The following is a 26,793-nucleotide window of genomic DNA, read 5'->3' as shown; positions in this document are numbered from 1 at the left end:
ATGCTCTAAAATTCCACTTTAAAAGATTTTCATTCCCCCCTCTCCACATGAATTAGTCTATATTCAACCATGGGAATGTCTGTTAATACAGCAAATGCAGCACCAAGCCCTTGCTGTGAAACCAGCAACCTCAACAGTTGGTGCCCCAGTCAGCGCGTCCCACGTACCTTTCATGGTGAGGTTCTTCTTCAGACTTTTCTCCTGTTTCTACAAGGGAGTGTAAGTACAGTATCACAGTGCAGTGAGCCACGCAGACCGAAAATACTCAAGACAACACAAAAGATTATTTAATTTAATTCTTAAAATAATGCAAATATAAGAATTAAAATGTACCATGGGGGAAAGTGTTGAGGTGTACATTCCACTGATTTTTTTCCAATCGAAACTGAAGACACTTTGCTTGAACTACATAGGCTTTCCAATTTATTTGAGGTGCTTAAACTTGCAAGATATGTAGGTAATAGCGTATCAGTCAAAGAATTACTCAGAAAACAAATACATGAACCAAAAAACCCCCTAAACTCTTCTTCACTGAAAAAGAGAGGCACTGCATTTTGAAGCTGAATTAAGGCTGTAAAATGATGCTGGTTCATTGTGAATTTGAAGTCATCGAATGTCACAGGGGGGTGACATTCAACCCACGGCTTCGCTGTTAGTCCTGTAAGCCTGCTTACGGAGGTGAGTCTCGATCTCCTCCCTGAAGACCAGCATCCCCAGGTGCGAGTGCGAGGCCTCGTTCATGGCTTTGGACTGGATACACATGCGGTACTGCTCCGGAGTGAGCTCGTCCGCACAATGCTTCTCGTGCCAGAGGTGGAAGAGACCAGGAACTGGTGTCCTGATGACAATAAGGTCACCGTGCAAGTACTTTCTGTAAAGGTGAACGTCCTCACCGCCCCAGCCTTTCACTTCCAAGTCAAACCCCCCTAATTAAAAAACAAACCAAAACAAAAAAGCAGAAAACATTATTTTGGCAAAAAGAGCAACATTCCATCTGTAACATATTACCAAATCTGGTACGACATACCAGAAATACTTCACTTTCAGTTCTCCATGCCAAATTGAAGGAGAGGAGCTTCAAGCATAGCACATCCTTTGGGGTGGAAACCACCCAGGACACAGATCATGCACCACTGGCTTCAGAGAGTCTTAGAACAGTGTCTCCAAATCGCATTATGCATGACATCCCATGTGACAGCTGCAGAAAACTGTAGGCAAACCTCACTGGCTATGCCTTTTTGGGTTATTTTTAGCAATCATAATGGATTTTAGCAGCTGGGAAATGAAGCAGTCATGCACCATATGAAAAGCCCTCTCTAAAAACGCCCTCAATTACTCCAAAGGTCACAACTCAAAAAGCTGGATTAAAGAAAGGAACCCATTCCACCATTTTAAGATCTCTTGCCTTTCTAGCACCATAATGAAAACTAACCCAGACTCATGTACAGTTTCAAAACTCCAGAATTATGAAGTCTTCATTTAGCATATGCCATCCACATGGCAATGGGACTGCTATTAGAAGCCAGCCTGCATTCCTGCCATTATACAGCATATAGGGCTGTATCATTACACCTTCTGGCAGACTGTGTTCAAGATGGTCTTCCCAACTGAAGCACACCAAGCTGTTCTCAGTTTTAACTGCAGACCACAAGGGGGTGCCAAAGCACATTTCTAAAGCCTCGAACAACTATTCAACTACTCAAAAGTGATTTAAAATAAAGCATTTGAACGTTTGTCTACGTTAGCGGCTTACTTGAGGGACATATTTCTTAAACTTGATGAATTTGCTTCAGTCACAAAGACAAAAAAAATGAAAGATTTTTAGGAGTTCTAGAGTGGAAATGTTGCTACTAAAAAATATCGTGACTTTCAATAAGCACTCCAGATGGGACATCGAAATCTAGAAAAACTAATTTATCTCATTGGTCAAACTCGTCAAGCAAGTCTGACTGCTGGGCTTGACAAAATAATAAAAGAAATCAATACATTACTTTCCTGTTGTTAGATAAGAACAGAGAACCTATTTTTAAACACTTTTTTTTTTTTTAACAGTTTCCTCTTACCAACAGTCAGAAAGTCTGTCCGATACTGACAAGTCATTCCAAAGCCAAAATCCCGCCAGAAACCAGAATCCTTCTTGTGAACCTGCAATTTTAACACAGTATCATTCTGAAATGCAAAATCCATCAAGGGAGGTACATTGCACTTGGGTTTGTAGAAAGCTTAGCGCTTATAATCATTTGCTCAGCGCAGGATGCAGCATATAACACTAAAATCCTGGCTTTCCAAGCAAGAATCAAGCAATTGATCAGAACCACCAACCTCATTTGATTAATAGCACATTATTATTTTTTTTTTAAATCTAGGTAGAGCTCCAAGTTTGTCTAAGAACAAGTTTTGTATTGTTTCATAAGCTTTTCTTCCAAGTGCTTTGCCCATAATGGAGAGAAAAGTGTTTAGATATGCAATGCCAAAAGGTCATAAGATATTCCAAACAGACTATTAAGTTACACTTAATTATGCTTTAATACAAAGCACAACTAATTCTATCCAGTATAAATCACACTGCTTACCAATTGTTGCTCCACAGGGGGTGGTATATCTTGGTTGGCATAGACAATAGCAGGATTATAAAGGCTGAATACCACAGGATAAAAAACCTTTTTCCCTGGAAGTCAAAAGGTAATTGTTACTCACTGTGGGCATACTTTCTGAAAGCAAAAGGAAACTAGAAGTGTTCCCTTGATGTAAAATATTAGCCCTTACCCATCTCACGAAAACTAATAAATATAAGGTCTAACTGCTAGGGTTTCCCATTTAAGTAGCCCATAACATCTAGTAGGATACAGCCCACAGGATTAAAAAACAAGGTACATGTACACATATTTATATATACTCTATAGGTATACATTTATATATAATTATTCATACATTATATATATCACAATATCACATTAGATGACAGCGAAAAATCCCTGCAATAATGGCGTGCAGTAAAGCTAAAAAATAACCAAGTCCAAGTAACACCTTGCATAGTTTGAGTTTTATGAGCTTGTCTCTCTCTGTAAGCATTTAGAAGTGTGTAGATCCATGATGCCCTGTAAGGCCATTAAGCATCATGAGTATCCTGATTATGCTGTGACCCCAGTTCTGTGCCTATTACAGAAGCCGGATAAACATTTTTTCAGGGATCTCTTGCACTGCCAGTGCTGCAAAGGTATCGACGACAGAATAGTCAGTACCCTCATTTGGGCATGAACTCTGAAGGTGTGAAGCGTTTTCAGCTCTCACGAAGCAAAGGTGACAAACCGTCAGTATGAATTGTCAAGCAGCCTCTCAAACTCCCTGCCTTGTGAAAGCTCACAAGACACTTTACTCCAAAGATTTTTCCAATTATTTATACAAGTCATTTCATAAAGCGCAAAGACAGACAGAAGCGAAAGAAAAAGCAAGAAACAGAATCCAAATATCTGGCTTACAGCAGATTTTCTTGCCTGTTTATTATGTGAAGAAAAAACTATCTATTCATTCCAAATTGACATTTGGAGAAAATGGTTTCTGGCTACAACAAATCTGGAATAAGAGTAAGCATTAAAAAAACCCCAAACAAGTGTTTGACAGGAGAAGGTCTTAACTAGCTCACTCGTTAACTCAAGGAAGCTTTATCCTTCTTGGCAGAAGCTTGTAGAACAAGCAAGCTTCATACAAACTTGAGAAAAATGGTCAGAAAATTTCAGATCTTGGGATGCAAATGTGGAACATTAACTCAGTCTCCCTAAGGAGCACATTCTGTAGCTCTACTGAAAACCATTCGTATGCGATGTGTCTTGGCCGTACAAGTGTGAGAAGACTTAAAACTAAGCCTGTTAGAGATTTCAGTGTAACAAAAATCATCTCCCACCATAAATGCTCTCCTGAGTTTTGTCATACAAATTTACACGCAATCCAATCGTTGAAGCCATTAAACCGTCCAGTTCTCTTTTAGACAGCCAAATCTTAAGAAATCGTAAAAACGGTACTTACTGTATAAAAAGGACAACGTGTTGTTAAAACAAGCTACACTAAGGCAAAAGTTATTTCTAAATACTATTGTCTTGTGTATTTTTCATTTTCCTAGGTGTTCAATTTCCTATTGAATAAGCTCCACCATTCAACATAGTTTTCTACATGTTCAACACAGGTCAGTTTAAACCAAAGAGAAGATGACTCTGTTCCAGCAACTATAAAGGAACATACCAGGCTCAGCGTTTAAGCGACAACTGTTGAGGAACTCAGCTGTGAAGTAAACATCAACATCACAGAAGAACATGAGGACCTCTCCCTTTTCCCAGGCTCTCGCACCCATGTCAAGTCCCCGGCCTCGGTTAAATTCCTCATTGAGAGAGACGAGCGTGTAATTGTGGAAGTTAGTTTCTCTAGAAGAAAAACAGAGCCAAACCCAAAATAAATCTGCGTGAGGGGCAGAAGGGACCATTTCTACTTTTTCAGCATTTTACAGTAATTTCATTCTATAAATTTAAAAAAACCCCACACAGTTATATGGAAAAAAAATATCTGTTCCACTTGGTGTCTATTTTAAGTGTCAGACATCGTAAAAAGATGAACCTTGGTCTTACTTCAGAACTTCACTTTGCATTTCATCATTCAGACAGACTAAAAAGGTCTTTTGGCAACTGATGTGAATTAAAGTGTTCTCTGAAATTACAATGCCATCTGAAATTTGTCCCCACAAACTAAGAAGTCCTGACGAATAAAGCAGTATCTCTGTCTTCACTGCGACAGAGGATGGCAAATGGAAAACCAGAGTCCCAGCACTACCAAACTCATGAGGCAAAGCACCATCTGTGTGGTGACACCACCATAGCCCACTCCGTTCGCTTCTCTCCCTGCTCAGGGAGGAGCCCCTCAGCTGCAGGCTTTTGGATGATGTTACCTGTCCCATCTTTCTGGAGGAAAAAACAAAAAACCAACAAAAAAACCCCCAACATTTGGGAATTTTACATCTATACTACTGTAACGTTATTTGCTGAGACAGCCACGATGAAACAGTGTTTGAAGTTGGTCTGTAGCAGAAGGTAAGTATGGGCCCAATTACCTAATACCCAGAGGACAGAGAGCAAAGCTTAACTTCTCAGACTCAGCAACCCACCAGCCTACTTTGACTACCTTATCATTAAATAAAATTGATTCTTCAGTGAATGAACTATCAAAGTGTACATCCTATTTCCAAAGAACTTTAATTCTGGTCAATCAGTTCACATTGCAGTTCACATGAATATTCACTGCAAAACTCACTCATCTTGTTTTTTGGACTGTCAGACAGAAACCTCAAAGCCACTGCTCTTAGTCCTTTTTAGCCTATAACTTGATTTTTAGTAGTCTTCAAGAGACTTTTGCAAGTTAAACTGTAAAACGCCAACCAAAAAATAGTGTACTGCAAATAAAACTCACTTTCCCTATTAACCTGTAATGGACTATAAAATTATTCTTTTTATTATTTCATCCTTTTTTAAAAACATTTTAAATGTCGATCATTGTTGTTTGCATTGACTGACATTGGTCAGCACTTACCTCGCTACAGATTCCAGGATGCTTTTCACTTCTGAGAGCCCATCTTGTCCAAAATACACCACTGTGAGGTGGACACGCTTATCCTGATGAATACACACATCCCTATAAGCACAAAGATAAGCTGATATCAATAATTACTTGCAACACAACAGAAGCTTCAGGTACTTAAAAGCTATTGTATTGAAAAGTAGTAGCAGATCGAAGTATTCTAGTCAAACTTCAACTAGCTCCTAAAGAAAATAAAGTGAAAGGGCTTTAATCTCTTCTTTCCCCATCTTTTCCATTTGAATCAGAAGGTTCCAATGCTGTGTGTCTTATTCCATCACATTATTTTATAAACTGGAACTCGAAAGCTGATGTAAATACAAAAATTATGTTCAAGATCATCTGTGTCCAGGTTCACAGTGGCCCTGGCATTTGGTCTATAAAGGGTTTTCATGCAGTTTGAGAATCTTCCTTTTAGAAGGAATATTCTCTCCATACAATAGGTTCAACAACAAACATCCCAAGACAATGTTGGAATCACTATTTGTGTCACAAACCCACCAGAACAGAAATTAATTTCAAAAAGGAAACAAAATACTGAAAGTCAGCAATAGAGCTCACTATATAATCTCATGCACCTACCTAAAGTTTTGCATAAATTGTGCAAATGCCTCAGTTCTTCCAGCAAGAGGGACAATAATGTTAATGATTGATCTAGAAATATCGACCGTTTCACTCTTCACTTTCATGAGGGGTCCAAAAGGTCGGAACAAGGTGACATGCCTGTATTCCATGCCATCCATCTTCTTATAAAAGAGCTCATACTGTGTCCCTTTATCTCTTTCTGTACGATAGTAACCTGAGGAATAAGTCACACAAGTAATTTGTAAAGTCAAAGATCCCAGCAATTGTATTTCAGAAACACTGTTTTTCCTGAGAACTGTAAAGAAGGGAAAAATAAAGCGTTGGGGGAAAAGTTTCTGGGTTTTTCCTAGAAACAAACAAAAAAACCCACAAACCACCTATCACAATCACCCTCCTACTCTTTTAGACCCTGATCTGAAAAAGAAAACAACCTCAAACTCCAGCTTCCCCTGCTTCTTAGATAGGTTTTATGGTCCTATACCCACTTCTCAGGCAGAATGAGAGTCGAGTCTTCCCATCAAAAAGGGAATTCAACTATTTGCTATGGAAAAGGATGGCTGAAATCTGATATTGCCTGTTCTTAAGCCCTTCAGTAAGGATCTCCCCCTGAGCTAGTCCACCGTAAAAGCTGAGATCATCTGGCCAGCAATCAACACAACACAAGCTCTGGGCAGAACAAATGGCAGTAACTCGCTTGACAAAGCCTGTAAAATCTGAAATTTGATATCTAAAAAAAAAATAATCTGTGTGATAAATGCTGGAATGCTTTAAAACTGTTTTCACTGCTGACCACTACCTACAGCGCTTTCTATCCCATAAATAAGGAGAGTGGCGTTTTACCGAAGCTGTGGCCCTCTAAGGACATAAGCAGAAGTTTTCTACATAGCTGTAACATTTCAAGAAAACAATACCAGCTCTCTATAAACAGGATTACTTATTTATGGATATTTTACTCCTAATAGCTAGGGAAATCTATCCCCTTCAGAACAAACATTTAGGTTAGCTGATTGCTTTCATTTAAGGACCATAAAGGAAACAAGTCCCACACCACAAAGGACCAACACTCATCTTTGGCTTTGACTAAACTGAGCTCTGTGTTGGTAACCCTCTATCTATGCTAACCTGGGAGTATGAAATGATGACAGGAAAGATCCTCCAACAGAATTTGCCCTATGCTCATCCCATCTCATCTCTCCTCTCTCCCCTACAAGGAAAAGGTATATTATAGTGAAGACACATAAGCTACACTATGAACCAAGTACTTTCAGCTGAGCTGGCCACACAGACCATTGAGAAAGTTACCAACACCTGCACATCCCCAAGTGTGATGAACACACCTATCTTTACACCACATTGAGAGCATTCCCTTCACTTGGATGCTCTGAACCACCTCTCCTCCTGCGAGCCAGCCTCCAGAGCAGCTACTGTAGCCCTGCTTCTGAAATCCTCTCCCAGCCTCCCACCCAGAAAGAAGGTGGCAGGGAATGAGACAGATGAACTGTTCTGGTGACACAGAGGGTTGTCTTGTGCTCAGCAGTGATACTGTCCTTTCTGTTACTGTCTTTTTTTGCAACCAAAATCAGGAGGGCTCAATGTACATGAAGGGAGCAGCCCTCAAAGAGCAGCTTGGTTTTGTTTGTCCATCTCAGGAACTAGAAGGAAGCGATCTCACAGCTTACAGGTGGGTACACTACCTTGGCCCAACATTTTTCCTCTATATCCCAGGCTCCCTTTACAGAGTCCTTTCCTTAAATCTACCCAATTCCCTCCATGTTCCTTTGCTTCAGCTTCCCTCCCCAAACCAGTTTCATTCACTGATGTCCCCTCCTTCTGTCCCTGTCCTCTGTCTGCCCAACAGCCTCTCTTCTACAGCAAGGTCCCCACTCCCCCCCAATATTCAGCTCTAACACACTCTTTCTTGCAGACGTGTGCACTGGCAGACCCGACAGCAAGGGGGATGGCCACCACCACACAGGGGCTCTGGGAGACAAACTGGTGCCACTGGAAGCTCATGGTGACTGAATCTAACCTTTCAACATAAATGCTTTTCACCCTTTGAACAAAGCTCTGTGATGCACTGCCGTAAGAGATTGAAATCCACATTTATTCCTTTGTGAACAGAGCTGCATAAATATACACCACATTTTAATGCTCAGGAAAAGCACAACAGTTTCAAATCAGTATTAATTAGAAGTACTGAAAAGGGTGTTTCAGTCAAACAACAGAAGTCCACAGTGGTGCCCATTAGAAGCAAAAAGAAAAGATCTTAAATCCCTCTCAATCCTTTTCCAGTCCAACACTGCAAACAGCTTCTTAGTCATGGCAGCAGCTGATGCAGCAGCGTGTTCACGACTCTCGTGGGACATGCAAATACTTTGTACTGGTACCCTTGCATAAAGTAACGTTCAGTATTGTGTACTATATTCCTTTCTCTAGTATCCAATAGCTGTTTATAGATGAAAAGACCATTTACAATTTAAGTGAAGTTTTTTAAAAACATGTCACAGTTGCCAGTGGCTTATCTTTAATCAAAGGATAAGCTTAGATGTCAACAACAGAAGGCTGGCGTAGGACAGAAAAACTTCTAGATTAAAGTAACTTCATAAATACCTTAATATGCAAGTCCAAATTTGAGTAGTGACTTATCAATATTCAATTGCTGGAATATAATTTTCCAGACTTCTGAACGTCAACATCCCTGGGAGTTGGACTCAATGAGCCTTACAGGTCTCCTCCAACTCAAGATGCTCTATGATCCTACCAGCACTATGCTACTTTTAAATATTATGTGCTCCTTCAGTTATTCTCTTTGCTATGAGCTAACCTCCACAGGCAATCTACTAATTTGAATACTTTTATGGGATTAAAGCTTCTATACACAGAAGCCAGAATTGAGAACAGCCAGAAAAAGAACTCACATCTGTTTTACTTCTTAGTGTATTCAGGTTTTTAACACTTGGGACTGACTCATGTAGTAAAAACTGCTATCTCACCTTCCAAGTAGTGTTCGCTGGCTGCCATCCAAAACACAGCTCTATAAGCAGAGAGGTAAAAAAGCAGCAGAAATAATTTAACAGCTGTTATTCCTGCTCCATGAAGCTTTACTCCCTTTGCAGAAGTTCTGCTTCTCACCAAACAAATCAAGTCTTAGGAATATTGGGGATCAATTACTATCAAAGCCAAAAAGTTGTTCTTCTATTGCCTTGAATACTATGACTTGTTTTACAACTACCAAAAAAATATTTGGTCTATGGAATTTAAAACATATGTCCCTTTTTTTTGTGTGTGTGTGTATTAAAATTCTCCATGGAAGTTCCCAGGACACTGGCCAGTTTCTGATCTTATGCAGGACATACTAAAAGGGGTGTTTGCATGGCAAACAGTCTACACTGGTCTGCAGATGGCAAGGACTCTGGAAGAGTTTTGACTTTAAGCTTGCAGCATTGGGATAAACAATTCTTACATGCCAAGGACATATTTCGGGTGGGGAGTCCTCCCTTGAGAGTCAAGCCTAAAGATAGTTTCTGGACTTTGCCCAGTTCCAACTGGAAACACAGAAGACAGGCAACTGGACCCAAACTTCAGCAGCACTTGAATTCTGGTAGACATTCAGGAATAAGACCTTTCTTAGAGATTAAATAATTGCTAATTAGCTTCTGAAAATATGCTAGTGCCTCTATTTTCCAAAGGTTAATTTTGAATGTCTGTCCAATGGGAAAAGCTTTCAATCTCTTGATAAAACAAACCAGTTACACTGATAAAAGTAACCCAAATATACCAGTTACACTGATAGTAAAGTACAGATATTCATGAAAGCTCCTCAATGCGTTTTGCATCACTAGTCAGGACAATGTCTTGGGCTTCTGAAGAAAGGGGACAGAGGTAATACTATTGTGCTCTTCCCAACTTACTTATCCTTTGTTACTCAATATTATCAAACGCAGACCTCAAAGAAACCTATTTTTCATCAAGGACTACCTTAGAATGCCCAATTCAGCAATTAGGTTCATTGTAGTCCTAGACCCCTTCATTTGTGAGAATATGTAATATTGCAACTTTTATCCTCTCTAGGGGTGCTCTTCTCCTACGGGGAACAGTGTATTCCTGTTTTCCTCATACCCTTGAGAGTTAGAAGATCTAATGGAAATATTAAGAAAAAAAACTTCAAAGTGTTTCTCAAACAGCAACTGCAGAATAAGACTTTTTTAAGGCCAGATTTTTGTTCTGTTAATACTAGAATACTGGAAGTTTCATTTCAGGTTGCAGCAGAGCAAAAAAAGGTAACAATGGAGCAAACAGAGCCCTATAGAGCTCGGAAATTTACTGGTTCTCTCTTCATCAGCAGAGGAAGTCAATCGAGACGTGAGAAAAATAATTTGGAGCTTTCAGAAATTATCTTTACAGTTGCAATGCATACTTGCAGGTTTTTTTATTTTTATTTTTTTAAATTTGGTGTTATTGCTCGAAGGCTGCCAACATCCTTGATGTGGTTGTACCAACTTCACCGAATCACAACTCCAAAACACATTTGGGTCATTACTTTGTTTTGCAACACTAAAAAAAGATCCATCAGTTTGGATAACACCGGAACAGGTTGTTCCCTATCATGGTGACAGCATCCTTGCACCACTGGCAGAAAGCACAATACCTTCATGTAGAGACCACAGAGGCCAAGCATGCAGCAAAGAACTGCATCAACAGTTAAATCAAGGGCAGAAAGCAAAAAACAGCAGCAACAGTAAAGTTACCATCCATCAGCAAGTATTTTGAGGGTTTTTGGCCCACGCGGTAGTAATTAGAGTCTAATAAAAAAATCAGTTGATTCAGACTACCATGTAAGAAAAAAATTCTTGGTGCTGTTACAAATCAAGACAGTGATAATCACTGAGCGGGCAAAGACATGTAGGGCAAATGCTTGGGAAGAACTTCAGGCATTCAGTGGTGATGAAGAGATACCGTCAGGTAAAATTGTCTATAAAAGAAAAGATTCTGCACTTATTTAAACAACCACCTAATTCTCTAAAGATCTACCAACACAACTTAAAGTACATACCACAAAAGACTACATAGCTCAAGGTTTAGTCTAGCCTTTAACGAGTCTAGGAAAAAAAAGCTGAAATAATTTACAGAAACAAACATTTATCTGCATGAAAGGTTAACCTATAAGGTAGGAAGCTTCTAGAATAAAAATGCCTGTTTCTATTTTAGCTCGTACTTGTGGCACAGTTCCATGGATAAGTTTTTGTAGACAGATAAGCATTACCTTTTGAGAAAAAAATCCTGCAAGTCAGCAAAATCAATTTATCTATACTAAGCATAAAATACTGTAGTTTTAACTAATGCAGAATCAGTTTTGTCTATTGCTTCCCTCCAATAATCCACACGCCAAGTTTCTCAGCCTTGTTTCAAATTGTGACAAACTATTTGTTGTAATTCAAGCCGACTTAAACAAACTGTTTCTCTAAACAAGCAACGCTAATCCAGCAACAATCTAGTTGTGCTCTTAGGACAGTTACAGGAACTATTGTGACTCAGTGCATCCACCAAGTCCACTATGAAACATCAACCCACCAGTTTATGGCAGCTTGAGTATTTTCTGTGTGGGAAAACATCAACTTTTCAACCACAATTCCATCAAAGAAAGATGATGCACAAGGTGACAACCGAGGTAGCGCTACAGCCCCATCACAGGGCTGCAGGGCAAGGGACCTGCAGGTACCACTACCAGCTGGTTCCGTTTCTCACCTTTAATTTTTGAAGCACTACAAGAAAAAAAAAATGCTATTATTCAGAAGCAGCTTTTTTTCCTGGCCCAGTGTCTAAATTAGCCAGTACTATTCTCACATACACATAAACACAGAATACCCACACAACCCACAACTTCTGTCTGAAACAAGACACTGCTCTCCATCACCATGGCTAGTTGCTAACACGCCCATAGGAGCTACAGCATAAAAATACCTTATTTTAAGCGCTGAGCATTTTTTTCTACAGTTCCTGTAACCTGGGCTTTAAGAAACTGCCTTTACAACAAAAAACTAGTTCCACTTCCAAACCCAATTATCAATATACTGGTGTAAACAGAGGTTAAGTACAGTCCTAAGGTCTACAGCTTGTTTTCTTGGAGGTCTGCAGTCATTAAAGGCAGTACACTAAGAAAAATTAATAACTATTTCAGTGCTGGTAAAAAATATCTAGTAGACTATAAGCAGAAAAAAGTATCTACTAGACTATAAGCAGTATTTAAAAAAGTAAAGGAAAACCAGCTGCACACTTAATATAAAAAGAAAAAAAATTAAAAGACTGCAAGAATGACTACTTCCAGACAAAATAATGGTTTTAAGTGAAAACTGTACTAAGAGCCTAACACTGTGCTGGCTGTGTTATACTGAGACGGTTGAGTGGCTTCTACACCCTGCCCCACGTTCTGGAACGAAGAAAAGTACTTGCATTAAACTTTAAACACAGTAGCTGTTAAAAGCAGAGACATTTTTGCGCTACAGACCGATTACATCATCTTGGACTGAAAGAACTGATTATTTTGAGGCCAACGGTACCTTTCTCCAGCATGTGTTTGCTTAATAGTGCAGACATCAGTACTGCTGAGATCCAGAATCCCTTTTACAGTAATGCTCTTATAACATGGTCCAACTTAGGTTTTTTTTTTTTTATGGCAGCATGAACGGTATTTAATACTGTAAATACAAAAAAAAAGGTACTAGGGCAGTTTTTGATAATACTTATCTCCATCAGCACTACACTGCACCTTGAAAGCCAAATTCTATAGGAATTATCACTAACACGTCTTTTGAGCGTGTCACTAAATGTTGAAAACTTAATGGCCATATTTGGTTTTATAATAATGTGGTTTGTAATTAAATTCACAAGCACTGAAAGAGAATTGACTAGAGAACAAGAGCAGAGTTCAAGGTTGCACAGCTTAGCAAACCCCATAACTAGTGTACCACGAAGGCTCTATTCAGGACACCAAGTTGCTCAGCCTGACCTAACCAGACCACGTTAGAACTCTCCCTCCAACATGAGTAAAGCAGCTCTGCACAAGTCAAAAGCCTGAATATTAACTAGAAGTACCACAGAGATGAGCGAAGAAAAACCCTGTAGCTTCACACTGAATTGCTTAACTACGCTGGAACAAGAGAGATGAATCAGATTTTCCCCTCCCACTGCCACCAGTTTCACTGGAAGTCTTTCAGTTATTTTGTACCATAAGCAACTGTGTCACGCCGACTTCAGCTACAATCAATTATGAATGCCTCGGTACTTTAAGCCGTTACAACTTCCCCTGTACACTTAATCAATTATGAATGCCTCGGTACTTTAAGCGGTTACAACTTCCCTCGTACACTTGTGGTAAGCCCTTCTTCTGAAACGGATTTCTTGCTCCCTACTCAAAACACAAGACAATCAAGCAGTAATATTCTTGTAATTAGAAATAAAGGTTCTTACTGCGCAATTACTGTTCAACACTACATGCAAATCGATAAACCCCCTGAAAATACAAAGACCATTAAATGTCTGTTGTGACATTCTGTTAATGGGCTGGAAAGCGTGTAATAAACATACCTTCTATGAAATCATTTTCACTATACAGCTGCCTCTCTCCTACTCCATCATCTTCATCTTGTCCATCTTCTTCATCTGGATTATTGATGACTTCTAAGCCAGCCTCAATAACTTCCACTAATTCATCTCGTTTATCCTTTCTAACAGGTTTTTCTTCCGGATGCCGAGTGAGCCCCATCTCCAACTGGAACACTTTCATGGATGTAAAGCTTTCAAAAGGAATGACGCCATATTCACTAGGTAGTTTGGCCCCCATGCTCACCTCAGCTTTGTCAATCTGGGAATGAAGAAATTCTAGGAGATCATTGGATGCTTGTTCTTTGGTGCTCTGGTAGGTCATACCATTGACCTTGGGGCTCTTTCTTTCCTGCAGGGATTTCAATTTATCACTCATTTCCTGAAGCTCTTGCTTTAACTGGGCAATCTGACGTTTCAGACTGGTAGCTCGGTTTTGATAATGCTCTTCTTGTTCCTGCAAGAGAGCTTGATAGTATTCTTTACCCATGTTTTCACCTACGACACCAGGTAGAGATCCATTACCATCTGTTTGTGGAGCACACTCTAGCAAATACATGAGCAAGACCAAACTGAATAGTAAAGCAAGGCCCACTAATAGCCAACGAGTCCTGGCTTGAATTACTAAGCTTCTTCTGGGCATTCTCATATTATTTCTGTTTCCAATCCAAAAAGATGACTTATCTGCTCCTGCCTTCCAGGGAACATCACCACAGAGTTCAAATTTTAGAATGAGAGAGAAAGCATGATTGTAATAGTTACTACAAGTTTTGATAAAGTAGCTAATGAGCAGTTTTCAACCTTTGCCTTAATCAGGTGTCATTGCAGAGAGACAAATCTGAAGTTCCAATGTCATCCATAACCATCAACTGTAAGTTTTGTTGACGCCATACAATTTGTTCAGGATTTCCTACCCCAAACAAAAAAGCCTGCAGAAGAAGAGGAAGATGGAAGACACCACCAAGGAGTCATATTTCCATTTCCTAATTCAACCCTAGTTGAAGGGTTTTAGCCTATGTGAAGTTCAGTAAGCAAAGTCTGCAAAAGTCATTTTATAAATTTTGAATTTACAGCAATTTTTTTCCCCCACTATGTGTAAGTGAGAGCAGTCTACAGTTCAGTAGCAGAAATTTTCATTGGCTAGTCTGGCTTTTCCTCTGGCACTTGAGTATTTTATTCCAGTTCCCCCTCCTTTCCTTGGAATCTGTGGTTTGAGTCAGCAAAAAGAAGACAGAACCTAAAATTAAAAGAAAGGTACGTATTAGAACTACAAAGCAGTCAGTTATTTTAAAAACACATGAACAAATTGTAACACATGGATGCAAAGGATTGCTGGGGGAAGGGGTGGGAAAAGGAGAAAAAGAAAACATGATTTCTTTCCATTGCATTGTCCATCAGTGATTCCCTTTGACATAGTGTCTGGAAAATAGCGGTATGGACAGTCTAATGAAATACATTTTTCACACAGCCAGCTAAAGCAGTAAGGGTTCTTCTAAGTCTCATCAAGTTTTATTTGCTTTAACTCCCCCATTCCTTCTTGGCTTTTTTGTTTTGTTTTCCTCCGTGGGAGGAAAAACTGCCACCAAAACCCATGCCCTTCCTACTCCTCTACATGAAAAAAAATTCCAAGAACTATTTTGAAGCAGCAGCAGCTTGCATTTCCATTTGGTTTTACTTTTAGTAAATATCTTTTCGGGAACAATTATTGCCTCATAAATAAAGTATCGCAAATTTAAATATCAAAGTTCACAGAAACAGCATTTCAGAATAGGTCAAATTGAACAAAAATTCAAATTCAAACTCCAATTCCAGACTGATGAAAGGGAGCCTCAGCCTATCCATTCACTAGCATTTCCACTTCTTGGTTGGTTAGGCTACCGTGAAGAGGTCACCCTCTTACACCACTGACCAAACCAGCTCAGTGGAGAAGACCAGGGAGAAAGACCAGTTACACAAGAGGGTATTACCAAAAATCCCACTTGGTCAGCTAAACAGTTTATGGGCCTCTCCAATGACAGCAAAAAGAGCTAAGTAGTAAGGTCAATGTGCATTAGTCTACTTTCTAACATTAATAAAATACTTTTGCTTAGAACTTGGATTTATAAAATAAGTGAAGCTCATCAAAATTTATCCAGGGATCTAGTAGCTCTACATCCATTTTGACTGTGTTGTGTAATTATTGTTTGGGGGAAGTTCTGGCACTTGAGTTCAGCTTCAGTGCACTTATACGACTAGGAAAAAACTGCCTACTCCAATACTCCTTATATATGGGGTGGACAGATTGTTATCTAACACCACCAGCAGCCACAAACCCTGTCTTCATCCGTCACGGTGCCATGATGCACTCCATCTGTTTACAACAAACACCTTGCAACGTTTCTCCCTAATTACATCCTTGCGACACTTCTCCCTTCCCATTCGGCTTCCAGCATCAGCATATTGCTTTAGTGAGAACCAGGTACCACAGATCAGTGGTATCATGATACTCAGCATCCTCATTTGCAAGAAAGCTCCAATAACAAGGCCTGAAAGATTAAGTAATTTATTCACACCACCAACACCAACACCTGCAATTGCTGGTCCCAAGTTTGCACACGTGTCACGCACACAAAGTTTTGCAATAGCTACACATCTTGGCATTGTCCAGCTGAAGCCTACAGGACTGCTTGAGGCAGTCATTAGCATTTCTAGTGCTAAAATCTGTGCCTGTGACCCTGTTCACAAATAAATTAGATCCATTACGTAGAAATTCTTAATACAGCAGCTTAAAAGCAGTAGATACCTGAAACTTAAGCTTTTTGATCTCATGTAAAGCTACTAGACACTTTGGTACAAAGTAAGTAACAATTTTATCAACTGAATTCTAGATGACATCCTTTTAAGTCCAAATAAGACAGAAGTTAGTCACTCCTCACTGCACAAACACAACATTATATAAATGCAAGTTAAATGCCTCTAAAGAGTGATCAACACCAGATGTATCCTCAGACTACTGACCAGGGTCCAAACGTGGTAAATCAAAGGAGAAAGAAGAAAAAACAATCTACAGGATAAAACTAGTTCACAGAAATGATGTAATACCATCCTAAGCTTTCTTTAGTACAAAGCCGCCCATATGATGTTTTTGCGCATTTCTTCCTGAATTCTTATTCTGTTAGAAGGCAAGAGATGAAGCCACAATTAATAATATAAAGAACTATATGTTTCTTTAAACCTAGATAAATGCTAGACTGACCTAAAGCCACTCCATGATGAAGCTGCCACACCTTAGATCGGTCAAGGCAGTTTGAAGAAAAGATCAAGCTATCTGACTTGCATAAAATATTGATAAATCCAGCCCCAAGTATTTTTCACTGCAAAGACTCATTCCTGCTGTCAAGAACAGCAGCATGTTTGCATCGCTGTATATGCAAACACAGCCACCACATCACCACAGAAATCAGATTTTCAAGTTACGAAGAGACACTTTTCATACTGGGGACAGAATAGGAAACAAAGCTACATGTCACAGCTCAGTACAACACGAAGAAACGAGCTTCGTGTTTTTCATTTACCTTTCTCCTCACTTTTACAGGATAATTAAAGAAAATGAAAGCATGTACTAGAAAGCAGAGGCTAATATTTCTAGTTAATACTAGTTAAGAGATTATTTGGGCCACCGTGGTACAGCTCAATGATGGGCAACACAAGCAGCTGCAAACCACTGCTGGATTTGGTTCATCATGGAACCCCTAAGCTTAAAGCCACCTAAATTGCACAACCTCCTACCACCATGGGCTTTAAACAATCACTAACTGTTGTTAAGCGATAAATAGACACCCTGAAGCTGGGGCATTAGCCTAGCAGGCCTTTATTCAATTCTTGCTCTACCAATAAGTTGCCTTGTGTTCAACTTTGATGAGTCACTAAGTTTCTTTAAGTCTCATTCAAGTCTTAGAAGCAAGTGACAACAGATTTCCTGATGTGGTGTCAAGAGGACACAATGTACCGGGAGATTAAGGTTCCCTCAGACAATAGCAGGGGGCAATGAAAGAACAACTCTGTTCTTAATAACTTTCTTAACAGTGGCCAAATGTACATCGTTATGGTAAACATGGATTAAGAAAGTCAGCAGGCCTCCACAGGGCCTCGCTGCTGGCATTGCCTCACCAACGCCAGAACAAAAGATTATGAATAACTGCAGATTTCTGAGCCTTCCTACTGGCGCGTTACCTATTTACACTGGAGGGCTGTTTTCTGGAGCGCTGCCTTGAGGGGCCTTAGGGATGAAAAACAAGCCGTTTCTGAAGCAATGGAAACTACAGGCGGTGGGCTGTAGAGAGCTTGCGGGTCCTTTTCCTCCTAGGCTCTAATTATTCTCTCATTAGTCATAACCCTCTTCCAGTGAGCTAGTGACTATACTATTAACAAGACAGCCTTTTTGCATAGAGATAGGCCTTGCCTATTCATCTTTGCCAGTTTTTGTGCAACACCATAAAGAACAGGCATTTTTCCCCACCACTTTCCCTGTAGCCTTCAAAGAGAAAGACCGTTTGTGCAACCAGTTACGTTAAAAAACACCAATATTTTAAATTTGGAGAGCTGAAGGGGTAAGTTAGTTTGCTAAAGCAATAGGGACTGAGCCAATATGAACATCTCTTCCCTCCCCCTTCCCTCCGATCCCTCCATTTCTCCCACTTCTGCTAAGAAGAGTCATAATAAAGGAGTCAGACCCAGATTTCCTCTTGCATCCTTCACGGAGTAAGGGAAGTCACTAAGAATCTTAATTCTCATCCCATCTGAAAAGGAGGGTTTACGAGTCTTTATTTCACCACCCTCTCTTTTCAGAAAAGCACTAGTTTCACATATTTACAACCCAAAATTGATATGAATTAGGCCTGGCACAGCACTATTTTAGGAATTCCACTCACTACTCCCAGGCTGTAGAAAATGTGATTACAAGAGAAAGCAGGCTGTGAAACCTCAGAATTAACAAAAGCACACAGGATCCCAAGAATCACAATAGGAAAATTAATTCAGTGTCACATGGTACATTCTGAAATTTATAAAAGAAGAACACTAAGATTACCTGGAAATAAGTAAACACGCAGAGATCCCTAGGATCAGCATTTCAGAGTTTAAAGATGAAGTTCCAAATCTTTAAAGTGCACATGCTGGTATTTCACTTTATTTCAATTCTTTGAAACAAGTCTATTTGCAATACTCCCTATGATCTCCAAAGAACAAGACATCTGAGGCTTATACAATGCTTAAAGATTTGCAAGTTTTCCAGAAGCAACTGGTTGTTATTCTTTCTGCATTTCGAGGGCCTTATGTATATTCAACTATGGAAATGTTTCTGTTCCTTACAAAAGAGCTCATTGATTCTCTAAGCACAAGGGAATAGACCAGCATGCTAATTGAAAATGCTTTTAAATTTGTTTTTATTATATTAGCATTCTGTTTTGGTTCCTTGTTGCAAAGGTGAATATGTCTTTCTAAAGAGAGAAAACATTCACACTTAAAGCAGTGATCTAATTCAGTATGCACTTGCTTCATGCCAGACTGTACAGACATTCCTCATTTTAGCATGTTCTACTTTAGACATGTCCTTTTCGTTCAGCATGCCCTACATGGTCATAGTTTAGCTGCTTATGAAATTCCAGCTGATTTTCATAGTTATTTTATTGTTCATAATTTCACCCAGATGCCACAGATATTCACCGTCTTAAGCCCCCTCTGCTCTCACACACTGCTCTCCTTGGCAAGTTATACAATGAAAACATAAGGTCCAAGATCATCCCTTGATTATTCCTTCTTACTCTGAAGAAGAGTGTCACTGAAACCAGAATTGCTTGTGAGGGTTAGAGAAACATTGTGTGCACAGCTACTTTCTCACTTGCTGAAAGCAACACAAAGCAAGCTGGGCATCTTTGCCCTTGCGGACAATCTTTGCATAAACCCTAGAGTGAGAAACCTCAAACCATACTTTAAGTATGCAGAAATACATCATCTCTGATTAGACAGTGTACTGAGGTATAGCTTCAGAAAAGACAAATACATTTGTTCAGGGCTTTATTACACAGTTCTAGTCAAATGAGTACCCAAGTCAGATTTTTCTGCTGTTGGGAAGGTTAATAGAAAGGGAAAAGCAAAGAAGAGAAAAACTATTCAAGAGAAGAGTTAGAGGCTGCAGTTCTCACTTTCCGCAGAAAGCTAATCTTTAGTCTAGTACCTCACGCTCAGACTGACCGTAAATACTGTGCTTTTATCACAATTCTACCATCTGATTTGCTTTCAGCTACAGCTCTGCCTCCCAAGCACACGTGCACATGCATTGCTGGATAGGAGCAAAGTAGAAAGCCATTATCAATTTAGGGAAACAAGATCCACACCTAAACCAGAAGTCCAAGCGTTAAAAAACCAACAGAAAAACCCACCACCACCACCAAAACCCCAAAATAATCAAAACCCCCAACACAAAACAAGATATCTGCCTTGGGAGACTAGGTGACAGAATCCACTCTTCATATCTAGTTCAACTGCACAAAATCTGTGATCCTAAATTCTTATAAATTTATATCAGCTCAACCTGGTTGATAAATATGAAAACCAGCTGCATATCAATCCATCGCTCAGCAGACTCCAAGCAGTATCAGATATGCAGTCGCCTGTGTTTCCAAAGCCAGCATCACCTGGCTGCTCCTCAGCCAACAGCCGGGGATAATGCTCAGCCAGCAGTTTAGCACTGATCATATTCACTCACAGGTTTGGGGGGTTTTTGTCTCCCACTGCTTTCTTCGTTACAAACTCCCACTGGTAAACACTGCCAAAGCCTCAAAGCTAAAGGTCTTTTCCAACTTGTACAATTCCATGATTATGAACAGCCGGTGATGAATTGGCAAGTGCTCGAGCATATCTGCAATAGGTGACTTCAGACATTTGTTTAGTCCCTAAATGGGAAGGAAAAAAAGTCATGCCTTTGGCACAAGGATCAGAGTAGTACTCACAGTACACCGGGCACTAGTAGTTCAGGCATGAGAACCTATAGGAAAAAGCTACTTCAGTGGTGGGTGACAACAATCACAGGATGCATTACTCAAAAAAATAATATTCCTTAGGCAAATGTTTTATTTTAGAAAAGCAACATTATGTTTTTCTTCAGTAGAAATGTTGTGCTCCAAAATAAAATTTAGACTACCCCTCCACAAGTTTCCCCAGTCACATTACAGACTCCAGTACTGGGGAAGATATAGAGGGTTTCTCATCTCCCTTGTTTCACGCAATAGATCAATTCGCTCTCAACACTAGAGAGGGACTTTGCCCATTAAAATTTTGCTTTTTTCCAGGCTCTGATCCTGTTTATTAATTGGATCTTTTCAGGAGATGTAACTGAAGAAGCACAGTTTATACCAACCTTCTTTAAGAAGAAAAGATAGAAAAGAGTAGGGTTTCATTTTAGTAGTGGAGTTCAATCACCGTAAGATCAAGTCTACCTATGTTTAGCCTATGAAGATCAATCAAGCGAGTCTTGCCCTTCACAGCCTTCTCAAACCCTCTCTTGAAATTTCATCCTGTTTCAGCAAGTTCACTGGCATGTGTTCTTACAGTAACAATCAAGGCAGTGCGGAGGACCTGTCCTGCCCTGCACCACATACCCCTTCCCCACCCCATGACCAAAAGATCAATCATCATGGCAACCTGACAGAACAGGAAATAATATGGGGTTTGTTATCTCTTCTCAGTGCCACAGCTAATGTAGCAGAGAAACCAGACAGAAGGTGACATCCTACAACCTAGAAACGGGCATGTTTTTGCAACAGTCCCTGAAAAAAAGCAATCACCCTGTCATCCTCAAAAGGAGGAAACATTAACTGTACTGAAACGGCTTAAATGCAATCCTTACATAATCTACTGTGACACGACAGGGGAAAAAAAATGGCCTTTTGCTGAAGTGATTTTATCTCCCGTAAGTTAGAGAAGCAAGTCAATTATTGTCTGTCCTGGCACTTGTTGTTCCTACACAAAACCGAATCCATTACATAGTTAAGTGGACAAATGAAAGAACAACATTATTCACAATATTTACTTTATACCTAATCCAAAATAAGCAATGAGCTTATGAATAGGAGCCCTGCTTTGGCTTCAGTGAAGCCAGAGCAAGCCCATTTGTCTGGAAACTGCTGAATTGAAATTGGAACTTGAAACCCAACCAGCCAGACCTTAACTACACTGATCAGTATTATCCTATTTCAGATAAGGCCAGGAAATAAAAGCCAACTTGTAGTCACTTCACTGGTTTTATGAAGAGACATCTGCTTGGCAAGAAAGAAGCTAGGTAAAATGTCCTAGGTAAGACCAGCTGAAGGAGTTTTGTTTGTTTACTTGCTTGGTTTTAAGCTGTTATTATTGAGTAACTATCCTGAAAGACGCCACCTTCAGCTTCCATAAGATAAATAACTTTTCTATTTTATATACCCTTTCCTATAGCTTATGCTATTTAGCTTGCCGTAGGCACTATTCCCCTTTTTAAATTTGGCAAAACCCCCACAAAATCCAAACTTAGAGAAGCAAGTCTTCTTCCCCTTATTGTAAAGGCATTACAGGAACAGCAGTATTATACGACTAAACTTATTTTGCCTACCCTATAGGTTGTTAAAGTTCAGCCTGGAAATGGGAACAAAAGCACAAGTAGCTACCTTAGTTCAGTTATCAGGGAATGACTTTCTGTTATTCCTAATATCCCATAAACAATGTCATTTTTTACATGAGCATGACCTCCAAACACTGCACGTAGCAGTGCACACTCCATCGAGGGCAAAGGGACAGCTGCATTACTCTGGAGGACAGCTTAAGCAAAACTAAATCACAGCTCTCAACGGCAACTTTAGCTTATCTTCAACGATGCACAGTAGACTGTGCTCAAGTACACGCTGCAAAACCTTTATACTCCTTTCAGCACAACAGCAACAGCTGCAGCAAGAAGCAGAAATAAAACTTATGATGCACAGCAGTCTTCAGAAAGTTAATGCTGTAGGAGGGGTTTTTTTGCACATCTGTTTTAGAAGGACATAAAAACCAGTTACACTTAAAGTGCATACAGTGAATGGGGAAAGGTAAAATACTCTTTAAAAGACACCCAAAGTATCTGAACACCTTAAAAGGCCCCAGCTAAATATTTCCCCCACACAGGATGAACATGGTCCAGCAACTTACCAGAGCAGTAAAGATGACTAGTGATCCTACAGGGGCGCACAGCAAACCTAGATTTTCACCAATGCTATTTTCTATTCATTAAAAAACCAAGCACTGAGAATGACTGAAATTGTCCATGGTGGGAATGGTAGTAGGCAAAAAGCAAAGAACTGAGAATGATGTGGCTTTCCTGGAATTGCTTCACCCAAGTACCACACCTAACTACATTCTCAGAATCAAGTCTTCTTCTGTTTTCTCACATCTCTCTAATTATCACCTAGTTCTCTATGCATGGAGATTGAGACAATGTAGTTACTGTTCCCTGAGCATAGTGAAAATATATTTGCCAATATATGTAAACTCTTGTGCTATTTTTAAAGGATAGTTGTCATCCAAGTTCATACATGGAGGCAGTGGAAGATTTCCCGCTGTGGGAGGTAAGGAGAGAGGTCATGCATTCAGCTTCCTTACACTTGTGAAGCAAATCTGGAAATGCTGTAGAGCAAACCAGACTCCCTTTGAGGCTCTCAAAGGCAGCTAATGGGAGGTTATCACACACAGATTTCTTATTTTGCCCTATGAAAAGAAGAGATAGAAAAAGGCAGTTCTTAGCCAGGGTGTTCTTTCTAAAAGTTGCACAGCTAATTAGCCAGAATTTTAAAAAACGGACTTAATCATGTGAAGGAGTTAGATTTTTATCCCTGCCTCCCCCATTTCTATGGTAAGAGCTATACTGTTTTCAAGGGGGTAATAATGCAGTTATGATGAAGCTGTAGCAGTTAAAGTGAAAACAGCAAGAAGTTAAATTCTCAAGTGTACATGACTTTTTAAAAAAAACTTTCAGACTTCTGTTAATATCTGCCTTAAAAGCAGAAACATATAAAGGCAACTGACTTAAATTTCATAAAAGAGTTTCACTGGACTGTACACCAAGTACTACCACAGCAATGTTCTCATTAAAGTTATGATTTATAGCCAAATTTTTGGGGTGGGTACCCTAAACCAAGTAATATTTGCATAGAAATCTCTTCATTGCAAGTTTGCAGAGCAATAAAACTCCTGAAGGGACCACTGGAAGACATTTCTGTGCATTTTGTCCAACTAGTAGTTTGGCTTGAGAGTTTTAAAATATCTAAAACCAGTTTAAGATAGAGAAATCCTGAGAAAAATGCTGCCTTGAAAATCAATCACCCTAAAGTTTTTCTTAAATAAACTGAATCAGTTAGCTTAAGTTCACGTGTGGTACTCAAACCTGGGCTCACTTTGCTATTCCTCAGTCCATGAATCTAAGATGGAAGAAGGAACGGAACCTACAAATATTTCTAGACTGGCTAAAAATCAGTGTAGTAGTGTAGGTTCTGCTTTCAGCACAACAAATCAGCCATGAATATCACCAGAAGTGAAAGCTGGATGCCAAGCATTGAGAAACATCTGGTGCGTTCCAGAAGCACAGTTAGATGCACTTATGTCATCTGTAATTTTTCAATTTGACATTACAACTAAGCATTAACTTACTCTTAAAGGACTAGCAAGACTAGGCTCCACTGAAAGCAGAGAAGCTAAGAGCTTGTCAGAATTATCTACCTCGATATTCGTTTGTCTTTTGGGGTGTGTTTTTTTCAGTTAATCTTGCATTTGAGAAAGACACCAGTATGAGAACTAGAAACACCAAACACCCAACACGTCGCACTACCCTACCCCATCTCCGTTTTGTTTTTCAAGCCCCTGAAGTCAGTCTTTGGACCACTTGGACCAAACTTCCTCGTCTTCAGGAAAAGATGGTCATCATTTGGAGGGGAGCAAAGCCAGGAGTTTCTGTAAACCTCTGTTGAGTTTTTGCAGGTTCCTTGTGCCATTTTTCTGTTGTTCTCATATTGCACAATTTTAGTAGGTTTCTCTAGTTCTGCTTCACAAGCAGGGACACACAGGTGGTTACCACAGACATTTGTCGCAATCTGTTCAAATTGAGACAATTGACACATGGTCCTACTGACAGCAACTTCTGTTACTCTATTTGAACACTGGTTTAACGTTTTGTTAAGTTCACCTCTTGTCCCATCAGACAGTTGATTTAAATCCCTATCGCACTTCCACCTCTCCCTCTAGGCAGGTAAAACTCTAGTAGAAGCTTAGGACCTTGCACAACCAAGGAGCAACTCCCAAGGGTTAAATGGAAAAAACTCAAAGTCACTGGATGATGCCTGAAATCTGAAAAAAACCCCCACCTACTTAAAGAAACACAGTCGGTAGCACTTAATAGCAGAATCTAATACAGCATTTTGGATGTTAAAACTCAGTCCTGTTCCAAACACTGGGAGTGCTGGGGCAGAGTTTGCCCCACAGAGACATCTTACCGGAGCACTGCTTCCAGACTGTGCTGGGAAGCTGGCACCAACCACAAGCCACACACGTCCTTCTACTTTGCAAACTGTACGTTTCTTCTTCAGAAGACTTCTATCCATATCAGAAGCTACAGCATCATTAGAGTTGGAAGTGACCTTAAAGATCACCTAGTTCCAACCCCCCTGCCCTGGGCAGGGACACCTCCCACTAGACCAGGTTGCTCAAAGCCCCATCCAGCCTGGCCTTGAACACCTCCAAGGATGCATCATCCACAACTTCTCTGGGAGACCTGTTCCAGTGTCTCATCACCCTCACAGTAAAGAATTTCTTCCTAATATCTAGTCTACATCTACCCTCTTTCAGTTTAAAGCCATTACCATTGCATGAAAGATGGACTATATCACTCAGCAGTCTTAATTTCCAGTCTGCCAGAGCACTAGGAAGCCATGCAAGCAATCTGCTGCCCCAGGGCTGTGAGTAGTATCAGCGGCGCTGACAAGTGTCTTACAATTTTTGACACCACCGCTTGGGGAAACCTTTAAGAGACAACAGAAGTGCTACCACAAGTCATGGGAAAGCTATCACCCAAAACGCTCTTCCAGGACAGATTTTATTTCATAGAAACTGATGACTTAGCCCTCCATGTAATTCCAAAGACTCCAAACTGTCCTTAAGACTAGCATTTTGTATTTTCAGTGTGTGCTTCAACACGCATGCTCCTTTACCTCATTTCCTCCGCTTTAATGCGGTGGAGTTCCCAACGAGCTTCAGTTGCTTCCTGTACATCACTGCTCAACCCCTGCTCTTGCAGCAGCAACACAAACTCAACCCAGAAGAATCATTTAAGTATTACTTCACCTATTTCTGCAGAGAAGATACACGTACACAAAGACCAGATACAGACCGGAGTAGCAGAAGATCTGCCTCGTTAGCTACCTTGCTACAATTAACTGTCACATGTTAAATGTCATAGGACATACCCACAGCATCTGCAGACAGGATTACGTGCAGCACCTCGGTACAGCAGCTCTCTCATGGCTTCCTGCAACTGCACACCCCAGAGCCAGAACCTGTCCTTCCACGTCCTTCTCCTGCAACTGGCATCGGAGAAATTATTAGGGCCCTTTTTCCTTACAAGATTATCTGGGACAAGTCACCCTGATTTCCAAATCCTAATGTGTTAATACAAAACTAGCCTGGCTTTGTATGCAACTTTTTGGAGAACGTGGGTGTCCTACAATATTCATCTTTCATGAAAGCATTGATTTGCCGTCTTGACAAAATCCTGATTAACAGTGCAGACACATTAACCTCCTTTTGTGGTTGATACTTATTTGTCAAAGTTAAGTACAAGAAGCAGGTATCTACATAGGGATAAAAACCTTAAGCTATTTAGCAATTTTACTTGGGAATATTTAATACATGCAAGTATTGTATTTCTAACTCTACCTTTAACTCCTAGCTGCTCTGCATTGT

The 26,793-nt window shown here is 40.0% G+C and overlaps 1 protein-coding gene across 1 annotated transcript; it reads right to left on the bottom strand.

Annotated features, from left to right (window-relative positions):
- Window positions 1-262: 262 nt before the first annotated feature.
- On the bottom strand, window positions 263-26,403 carry CSGALNACT2 (chondroitin sulfate N-acetylgalactosaminyltransferase 2). The gene is made up of 8 exons (XM_014940569.1): window positions 26,298-26,403; window positions 13,786-15,037; window positions 6,199-6,415; window positions 5,572-5,673; window positions 4,237-4,415; window positions 2,574-2,668; window positions 2,064-2,145; window positions 263-926 (listed from the first exon to the last, which is right to left on the bottom strand). Exons 2-8 carry the CDS (start codon window positions 14,447-14,449, stop codon window positions 634-636), a joined length of 1,632 nt encoding a protein of 543 aa, XP_014796055.1. The 5' UTR covers window positions 14,450-15,037; window positions 26,298-26,403; the 3' UTR covers window positions 263-633.
- Between the last annotated feature and the right edge of the window lie 390 nt (window positions 26,404-26,793).

Source organism: Calidris pugnax, unplaced genomic scaffold, assembly GCF_001431845.1.
Source record: "Calidris pugnax isolate Ruff unplaced genomic scaffold, ASM143184v1 scaffold39, whole genome shotgun sequence".
Lineage (NCBI taxonomy): Eukaryota > Metazoa > Chordata > Aves > Charadriiformes > Scolopacidae > Calidris > Calidris pugnax.
The sequence above is the reverse complement of the archived record's forward strand: the minus strand, read 5'-3'. Positions and strand labels throughout refer to the sequence as shown.